This window comes from Tetrao urogallus (assembly GCF_951394365.1).
Source record: "Tetrao urogallus genome assembly, chromosome: 17".
In the NCBI taxonomy this organism is placed as follows: Eukaryota; Metazoa; Chordata; class Aves; order Galliformes; family Phasianidae; genus Tetrao; species Tetrao urogallus.
Window position 1 is genome coordinate 6,446,114 of NC_136830.1, and position 10,358 is coordinate 6,456,471.

At 52.8% G+C, this 10,358-nt stretch overlaps 1 protein-coding gene across 1 annotated transcript; it reads right to left on the bottom strand.

The window, feature by feature from the left end:
- Window positions 1-1,083, bottom strand: CMKLR1 (chemerin chemokine-like receptor 1; the record flags this gene model as incomplete). Its single annotated transcript, XM_079543793.1, has 1 exon — window positions 1-1,083. The coding sequence occupies one exon, from the start codon at window positions 1,081-1,083 to the stop codon at window positions 1-3; it is 1,083 nt and encodes a 360-aa protein (XP_079399919.1).
- Between the last annotated feature and the right edge of the window lie 9,275 nt (window positions 1,084-10,358).

Genomic DNA, 10,358 nt, shown 5'->3' on the forward strand with positions numbered 1-10,358 from the left:
TTAGAGGACAGTTGTCTCCTTTTCAGTCATTGAAGACATCTTGGAGAAGCTCCTGTGCACGATGCTGGAGTGGCCCGTCTCCTCACTGAGTGCATTCACCAGCCTGGAAAGGATGGTCACCTTGAACTTCTTGAAGTCCTGGCCCATGAAGACATAGAGGACGGGGTTCATGCAGCTGTTGGAGGCAGCGAGTGCTGTGGTGACGGGGATGCCAATCTCAAATACAGAGCGTGGGATCAGGTCAGGCTCAGTTTCCAGGATGTTCAACAGGTGGTAGGGGCTCCAGCACAGGAAGAAGGTGACGATGATGGTGACAATGATCTTGAAGGGCTTCTTGGACTTGGCGAGGCGATTTCGACGCAGGTTGAAGGCAATGGAAACATAGCAGAAGGTGATGATGGTGATGGGCAGGAGGAACCCGGCAAAGAGCCTGGTGATGTTCACTGTTCGGTGTCTCACTAGTGCCAGTGCTTGGTAAGACCTATTTCTGGACAGGGAGAAGTTGCTGAAACAAATGATAGAGTTGCGAGCTTGTGCTGTATCTCGGAAGACAAGAGAAGGGCAGCTCATGATGATACCAACCATCCAGATGATCAGGCAAACCATGCATGCCAGGTTGGTCGACCGATGGTTTTGAGACCAGACGGGAAAAACCACCGACACATAGCGATCAAAGCTGATGGTGGTGAGCAGAAGAACACTGGTGTACATGTTGAGGATGAGGAGGAAGGAGTTCAGCTTGCACATGACGGTCCCGAAGATCCAGTTGTAGCGCATGGCTGTGTACGCAATGTTTATGGGTAGGAAGATGTTGAAGAGGAAGTCGGCGACGGCCAGGTTGAGGAACCAAATGGCATTGACCGACTTCTTCATTTTCAGAGTGATGATGGCTATGACAAGGCCATTCCCCAGGATGCCCAGCACGCAGGACACACTGTAGATGACAACTGAGAGGATCCTCGCAACGTCCTTTGGGTCATAGGATGGGCCTGTCCACACGCTGCCTGGCTCTTCATAGGTGTAATCCAAGTAGTCATAGATGTCAGAGTCATCAGAGTAATCGGATAAATTGGAAAGCGCCATGGTGGGTGCACAAATCAGTGTCCAGTCAGTCTCAGCCTCTCCAGATGGCAATGCCCTGCTAAGCAAACACAGTGTTAGATCAAAGCATGGCTAGGATGGCCCTGGAAACTCTGGGGGATCCCTTGGGTCCAGCTCAGTTGCTGGGGCTTGTCTGGAATGTTTATGTGCTGATCAGGAGAAGCACTAGCTCTGGGAGCTGCTGAGCTCATCTTGGTTGTGCTCACCAGGACATGGCTGCAGCCTTACTCACAAAAGCAGGTCTATTGCCTATTTATTTCCAAGGAAACAATTAGTATTAGGCTTACTAACAACTTTGAGATTTTCCAAACTGCAAAGTACTACAGCTTTTCTCTTTCTTTCTCCCAAGCACTGAGCAAAATGCTAACTGTGAGCACTGTCTTTGTCACTAGCCAAAACTGGGCTCCGCCAGCCATTAAGCGTGTTCCACTGCTCCCTGCTAACAGCTCCGAGGCTCCGCACCTCAAATGCAGTGCAGTGCTGAATTGGGCATCCTCCTGCCAGCACCACTCCCAAGCCCCCATGTGTTTACACAATAAGCTATTGTTTCTCCATGGGCTTTTCCTCAAGTTCCTTCCCAAGCAGCCCCACCGCTCTCTGCCCTTTCCTGCCCTCAGTGGCACTCCCATCAGGATGCAGAGATTTGAGGGTGAACAAATCCTCAAGCAAGCAGCTGGTGGGCATCCCACCCATGTCACAATCTATGGATTTCACAGCCAAAAGGGTGCTTAGTGCATCCCCATACACAGTGCATCCTAGTCCCCTCATGGAGCCCCAGGAGAGGTGCCCATGGGACAGGACACCAATTACAGCCCCGAGCTGGCCCTGCCCCTGCACACCCTTAGCACATGGCTTCACCTCCCCAAAAGCAAAGCTGTGGGTTACACAATGCTACTCCATCCCCATTTCCCACAGCGACCCCACTTCTCTACCTCTGGCATTCCCCCCTCTTCAAGTTGTACCCACTCACCCATTTTTCATGGAAAAATCTCTCCTGTACCATCACTTTCCAATGTGATGACATTCAGCTCAACATTTCAAAGCCGTGCTTTATGGACCGTTGATTGGAATTGCCTGTTTGTTTTGCTCTCCCTCCCCTTTCCCTCTCAGGTTTTTTAACACTGATGTGCAGGACATTCCCCAGACCCAGCTGAAAGCAGTGCTACAGGACACGCTCTGCATGGTTGTGCTGCAGCCATGAGCACCAGTGCCAGGACAAGCAAGGGGCACCTGGCCCCATTCCTACCAGCCTGGGCTTGAGAAACTCCAACTCCATTTCTTTTCCCTTTTGCAAATACCCCATAAAGTGTGTCTGAAAAAGCAAAACAGCAACAAAACAAAACCAACAAACTAAACCCACACATCATCATGTTTCAATGTTCCTTCTGGGCTGCAAACGCTTAGCATGAGCCAAAACCACGTTACGCACTGTTCTCTATTCATCTCTGTCCTCCTACCTCCGCAAAAATGAGCGCAGGATCTGCCCCAAATAATCCGAAAGCTGTAATTCACACAGCTGTGCTCAGCCAGGGACCCCCATAGGGCTGAGCTCAGTGCAGCCCTGCATACAGCCAGGATGAGGTCAGGGCTGTTGTTCTTGGGACGGCAACAGGAAGCAGAGAGAACAGCAGAAACCTTCAAATGCAGCTTTACTGGGCAAAAAAAAAAAAAAGCTTCCGCGGCTAAGAGGACGGATGTGAGTGGGGAAACGGGGGAGTGCAGCCAGAAGAAAAAATAATACACGGGTCTGCCTTATCCTTGCACTTGGCCGTGGGGATGCTTAGAAATCAGCATCTCCTTCCTTGTGCATCCATGTCCCCATTGAACACAGGACATCCTCATACCCTGCAGGAGCCAGACTCTCGTGTTCACCCAAGCTGTGAGGTGAAGCAGTGGTTCTGTGTCCCCCTGTGGCTGCCCCACACCAAAGCCCTGAGTCCCAAGTTTCCTCCCAGCCTGATATGGGGGTGTGGGAATGCAGGGGAAGGGGTATGATGACCAGCTCCAGTTCTCACTTATTTCAGCTGGCAGCTGCCATGGCAATGACATCCCAGTTTGATGTTCCCAGTCCTGAGTGTGAGTTGGGCACCATCAAAACACCCATAACAAGAGCTCAACCTCACTGCTGCTAAACACCCAGAGAAGTCTGCTGGGAACTGCACACCCAAGCCCTATTTTTAGGTTACATGCATGCAGAAAAATTTCCTGGCATCTCAGTAAGGCATCTTTGACCTCTCAAGATTGCCCCCCTTGGATGCATGGTGATGTCATGGAGAAGAACAGCTTGTGGGGAGTCCCACACTGCTGCCATCCCCCTACACCCCACATCTCCCAAATCCAGGCACCTGCAAATCCCCAGAAACAGCCCCACAGTCTGCAGCCCCATTGGCAGAAGGAGGAGGCAAAGCCTATTCCTAGAGGGGAAACTGAGGCACAGAGCCCTACCTGCATCCACGGTGCTTGGTTGCCAGGACCTTGAGAGAGGCTGCGTTGCGAACAGGCAGATAAAAAAGGAATAACTGGAAAAGGCAGCCTTAAAAAGCCGGCTGTGCCCAGGGTGGGACAGAATAACAGCATGAGTCAGTGTTTTTTCTGGGCAGCACTGCACACGTCTGGTTGGGATGGGATGGTCCATGGAAGCAGTGCAGGGACACGGCAGTGTGGGGTCACAGCTTGCACACTCTGCTCTGCCCAGAAACTGTGCTGGACCTCAAAACACGACACTCATCACCAGGCTAAGCAAAAGGAAAATCACCAGCCCCACATCACGCAGCACCCACTGTTGAGTGTAGGACAAGGGTTGAGTGCTGCAATAAGCACTGTGTGATGAGCATCTCTTCTGGGGATGTATCCCAATTCCCTGCACGTTGCAGGGAGCCAGCTGCACAGCACGGTGCCAGCAAGTCAGCTGCACAGCATGGCTGGAAACACAACAGCCCCATGGTGGGAGCTATTCCTGCTGCAAACAAGGAGGATTTGCACCCCATCTGACGGCGTCAACTGGGGTGCTCTGTACAACACTGTGGCTGCTTGGGGACAAAGCCAAGCATATGGTTGGGGACACCATTGGGAGGTTCATGTGGCACATGCAGAGCCACTCTCAGCAGATCAGATTTTAGAGGGTGTAAAGAGGAAGGAAACGGATCTGTCCCTGCTACTGCCGGACAGAGGGACATGATTGTGCTTGGGCATGGGGGGGACTTTGGGGCCAGGCAAAAGAAACTAAGCAAATGAGAGTAGTGATGATCTACTACAGAGTCCCAATGCATGGCCCCATAGGTCACCATCATCCCCAACCCAAACCCCAAACCCCAAACCCACTTTGTAATAACAGAGAGGAGAAAACCCTCAGCTGGCTGCATCCCCATGGGGAAAGCAAAGAATTCCTGCTGGCTGCAGCCAACCCCTCCCTGAGCCCCAAATATCGCTCCGCTCCCAACCCAGGTGCAACCCCATGGACACCAAAACCCAGAGGTGTTTACCTCTCAGCCGGATAACTGCCTGCCCTTCCGTGCATGTAGAGATTCCATCCCCACTGCTGTCACCCTGTTAAGATTGTGTTGGCTGCCGCAGGGTTTGGTCACTTCTCCACCAGCAGCCGTGGCTATTGCTGAGCTCTCTCATCCCACAGAGGATGTGCACGTGTTACCGATGGGAAGATGAGCAAAACCACAGCCTGTGGCACACACAAACACAAAAAAAATGCAACCAGACATCAGCTTGGCTCATGCTTGGGAAGGAGGAAGCGATGTAGCAAGGCAGGATGTGGGGATGAGGACCATGATTTTGAGGCTCTGTGCACAGAGGGGACAGGACAGCCCCAAACCTTTTGGAGTTCAGCATTCCACACTGGTGTAGGGCCAGGCACATGCTGTCCCCAGTGTTCCCAGGGTGCGTGATGGAAGGGAACACATTCCTGCCTCACTAATCCCAGCTGTTGGTGCAGCTGTGACCCACGCACAAAGGTGGGGATGGATCCAGCAGTGTGTCCTCATCCTGGATCACATGGAGACACAAGTGGAGATGGTGGTCACTGTGCTTGAGAAAATTGGGGTTTGCCCGACTATCGCTGGGTTCCCCAATAGCATCACCGATGTGGGGCGCACACGGAGACATCCAGAAATGGCTGTGAAAGTGCAAAACCACCACCACAAACCCCATCATGTGGCATCAGCAATGCCCAACGAGAACTGACACCTGCAGGGACATGCAACATCCTGCACAGGTGGTGACACTGGTGTGTCCCCCCCGCAGGAGCTGTGAAAGAGGAATCAGCCCCAGCTGCGATCCTCGCTTCACATAGTGCTGGGTTACAAAACTGCTGCCCTGGGGCTGAATCAGGAGAAAAGTTGCTGATGCTCTCAGATTGGAGAAAGGAGAAGAGAGAAGAGTCCCCGGGAGGCTGCATGATCCCCTCCCCCCCCCCCCCAACACCCACAGATGGGGATTTGCCAACAGCTCATGACTGTCATACTGCTGCACTGGGGGCAGGGGGGACCTGGGCATGGGGTGAGAGCAGTAACACACAGCCCAGCAGAGCAAAACCCTTTTGTCATCCTAATCCACTTGGGCAATGCAGTTCCCATCTCAGCAGCTCCCAGAAGTATTTCAAAGTACCCAAAGTATATATTTTTAAAATGAAACATGGTCTTGCTGCAATGCAGGCGTAGCACAGCCTGCTGCTGCCCCATTCCCCATTGCTCTGTCAGTGGGACCCATCCTAACCCCTCCCAGGGCCAGACACCCCACTTCCCCCCCCCTTGGGGACTCCTCCAAAACCTCGTAGAGCTGATGCTCATACCTTAGTGGGACCTCTGCCACCACTTCAGCATTGGGCAGCAATTCTGCATGGGGTCCCTAGGAGTCAGCAGGGGAGGGGACTCAGCGTGAATTCTCCTCTCTTCCCCCTCCATTCCCAGTACCCAATACCTGGAGTTCTGCCACAGCCCTCTCTGCTCTGGGATGAAGGCAGTGAGGAAGAGGAGCTGAGCCCGGTGAGGATGCTGCAGGCAGCGGCGTAGGGCACAGACGGCTTTTAAGGAGAAGGGGAGGGGGAAGGAACAGCAGCAGCATCCTCGGGGTGGTTTTGGCTCCGTGAGCAACAGCTGGGAGAGGGTGGGAAAGCTGGCGGGGATCCTGCAGTACATCGCTTCCCATGGGGCCGCCTTTCCTGGCCCCCAGCCAGGCCCTATAGGGCTGCAGGGCAATGCTGGGCAACACCAGGGGGACACTGCAGAGCCAGGTGGCTCCCAGCTGCCCCCAGCCCACTCCGCACCCCCCCTCCTCACCCTCCTGTCCTCCCACCACCCCCAACTCCTTCCAAGACATTGAGTCACTTCCCTTGGTGAAATCTGGCTCCCAAACGCTGCTGCTGCATTTGGGTCTGGGTTTCTCCCATGGTTTTTATTACCATTGGGGTTCAGCTGTTCCCAAGCAGCACCCCCAGGCTCAGCTATAGCACCTCCAGCCTTGTGTGCCTTTCACAGGGGCTGCAAAGCAAACGGAAGGGGCTCCACCTGCTCGTGGCCAGCCCGATCCCAATCCCAGCCAAGCGGTTTTCCGGGGCTGTTCCCATTCTCAGTGAGGACTGAGCAGCTCAGCATCCACCCCCGCAGAGCAGGAGGTTCCAATCACCCTGTGCTTGATGTGGCACTAAGCAAATCCCTTTTCCTGCCCTTCAGCCCCCACAGCACTCAACCCCTGGGTTGGGCTCCACATACACAGCACAGCCATGGGTGTGCAGCAGGTTTGGGGGAAATGATTCCACTTTTCACATACACGATAATGGCACCTTCTGGACAAACCAGCACCAGCACCCTGACCCTTCCCAGGTGTGGATGCTCTCCTTGCACACCCAGCAGCTCCACATCTCTGAATTCACCGACAGCAGTTCCCTCATCGAGCAGTCACAATTCCCCAAAAAAAGCACCAGGCTTATCAGACCACGCTGTAGTCTTCAGGAGCAGTATGCCCACGGAAGATGATGGCCAGCCCATAACCCAGGGCACACCTTCATCCCACACATCTGAGCCATGCAGACTTTGGGGCAGGAGCACAGCGATGTGCCCTGATGGGATCTGCCTACCCCCAGGTCCTTTCCAGGGCATCTGTAGGGCAGGATGGGATGGGATCGTGCTCACACGCCCTTATCCCTGTGCTCAGCAAAACACGAAGGTAAAAACCACACTGACGTGGGATAAAGCACACCCCAAGTGTCAGCTCTGCAGTTTGGGTTTTCCCTCCCAGGAACACTGCGATGCCACAGAGCCTTGGGAACCCCTCCTAGCCCTCAGCACCTCCCAGATGGTGGGAACCAGCCTGATTCACCCCAGCAGCTGTCACAGTAACAGCAAAGAGAAGGCAGAGCAGACACCCCCCACCTCTCCCTGTGTTTCCCACGCGGGCTGCATGTTGCTCATCGCTCCCTCCATGACCTGTTGTGACAACACGCCCTGCTCCGCATCCCATCCGAGTGGAAACGAAAGCTCACTGCAAAAATAAAGAAGCCCACATACAGGATGTCAAAGAGACGGCTCCGCTTTCCATGTTCCACTGATTCGGTACAATCACGGAAAAAACAGTCCCAAGCTTGTGCAACTCACAGCTTATAAATAGCAGCACGGAGCCCAGCAGGGCTGCTGGCAGGCAGGGCTGTGCTCACTGACTGCCCCATGCTGCTGCAAGTTGAGCTGCAGGAGGCACCGTGCTCCATTCATTGCATCCCACTGCAACCCCCATTCACTGAACCCCCCTGCAGCCCCATTCATTGCACCTTCCATTCATTGCGCCCCATTGCTGGGGTGAGGATGGCATCCTATATATACCCTTGTGAGCCTGAGGTATTCTTTTAACCCCAAAGCCACCCACCCCTTCCCCTCACCACTGGCTAGGTGCAATTAGTTAATTAGCCACTGGTGGTAATTAACCCAGCTCACGAAAAGAGGCGATGAAGGCACAAGCAGAGCCTTGCAAAGCTAAATCCTCGTGCATTTATCCACAGTCTAGTGATTTGGAAACCCTCCTTCAGACTATACCACACAAAAGATGCATTTACCATACCTGCACAGGGCCATGCAGCTCCTTTCACAGCTCAAGCATCCTGCTGGGCACTGGGGGTGCTCAGAATCACAAGCAGAAGATGCATGCTGCCAGAGGTCATCTTTTGGCATCCAAATGCCATTGATGCTGTGGGCTATGGGTGCTCTGTGGGGCCATCGCTGGGGATTCACATAGCAGTGATGGATGTGCCCACACTGAGCGATTCATTGGCAGCTCCATGTTTGTGTCAAGAGCCATTTACAGCTCCCAGCACAGAGATGAGGGATTACAGGGCACGGGCAGTTTGTTTTTCATTTTAAGCCCCAGCACAGGGCACCCTTTTCTACGTTACCCTTGTTCCTCACCTTCAAATGCCTCCTGCAGGTGATGGACAGACACCAACAGCAGGGATTTACAAGCAGAGAAGGCTCCTTACACCAGCTTCCCACTGAGGATTTGATTCCTGCAGAAGCAATGCAGCCCCCGCTCTCTCACCAAAAGAGCTTTTGGAGCACTAAAAGCCACAGAAGAGAGAACGAGTGCCTCTGGAATCAAAGATGAGGAGCAGCACCATGCTCCTGCACATGGCACTTCTTCTCCTAGAGCTCATTAGGGGCTCATTAAGCTTCAGCAAGAACTGCAGGGTGCTTCAGCCAAGACAAGCTGCAAAGAATGAAACATCCTGAGCCCTGATTGCCCATAGTCCTGACACACTGCTCCACACCATCCATCATCAGCTACTTGAGGAGGTCTTTCAGCCTGCCCACTCTGCTCTACTCTTGCCCCTTCTCTACCCAGGCTCACAGCTTTGCCACTCACCCACAGACATCAAATAGAGCCCCAAATCTTCCTCCCTTTCAGCTTTGTTTCACAGAAGAATCTCTTTCACGTAACTTAGGCCAATCCCACTGGAGGGAGCATGCTCTCCACTTAATGAGGTGGGGGGTTAATGAGCAACAGCTGGGACTTCTAGGACACTCATTGACCCTGGGTACACAATGGTTCCTCATCAGGCTGCAGCTGAGCAGTATTTGGCTTCAACCAGCCCTGCTTTAAATGATAGCTCAGAGTAAACCTTCAGTAGAGGGGTGTCCTCCTGATGCCTACAGGTGGTGTCTGTGGTTGTCATCAGCCCATCACTGGCATCATCCTACAGGGAAACATACAGTGCCCACCTTTAGGAGAAGGTTTGGGGGTAGGGTGAACTAAAAATGTGAAAGTTTGCATGTGGGTTCCTTTAGTTTCACCTCAAAGTTTCCATTTTTACAGCCCAGGCAAAATCAAGAAAATGCGTGGTTAAAGCTGCTAGCAGCAGAAAATGAGCATCTGTGCCAGCAACTGAGGTCAGGTTGGATTTTGTTAATGAAGGAAAGCTGTTTGATGCCTTTCCCATCAAGGTGATAGAATACGATGGAGTAAATAGTGGCAGTTGCCTGGGGGGACACAGAGAGACTGGTTTTAGGAACCCATTAGATGGTTTTGGAATCATCTCATCCTATCCTGTTGTATCCTATCCCACTCCATCTCATCCCAACTCAACCCATTCATATCCCATTCCCTACCACCAGTTGCTGGGAAGTGGCACAGCCACTGTTTTACTTTGTGAAGTCCCAGTGAAAGGTCATTTTTGGTCTCATTTCTGCCCCAAGCTCTGCGTGCAGATCTCAGCATGGTACGACCCTGAAGCCGTGAGCCTGCTCCTGAAAATTATTAAAGGAATAATTAATGTCAGAATATATAAAAAGGGATTAATTAGTGTTGTTGATGGAAGCCAGATCTAGAATTTGCCTTGGAAAGAAAACAAATCAGAGCCCAAAAGGGAGCACGGGGAGCAAAAGCTGTGCCAGAGAGCTGCACGCAAATGTTCCGTGTCACATTATACAGAATTAATGCTTCGGATTGTCTGCGCAGATGAAAAGTCTTTAACCTAAAGAATCAATTAAGTTTCCTTGCAGACAGCCTAATCTAACCCATGGGGGACTTTGGAGGGAGTGCATCCCCTTGCCTCTCCTGTAGGCAGCTGTAAATCTCTGCCTCATTACCCAGCAGTGAGAGCACCCCGGAGCAAACTTGGCTACAGCATCACCACCATCATCCACTGACAGAGAGCTGGTGCTGCCCCATCCCTGCACACAGCCACAGTCAGGGCACGGGGCTGTGGGCATTGATGGGGCTGTGGGTGTCCCTGTGCACTGCAGGCAGTGGGAGCAGACGGCCTT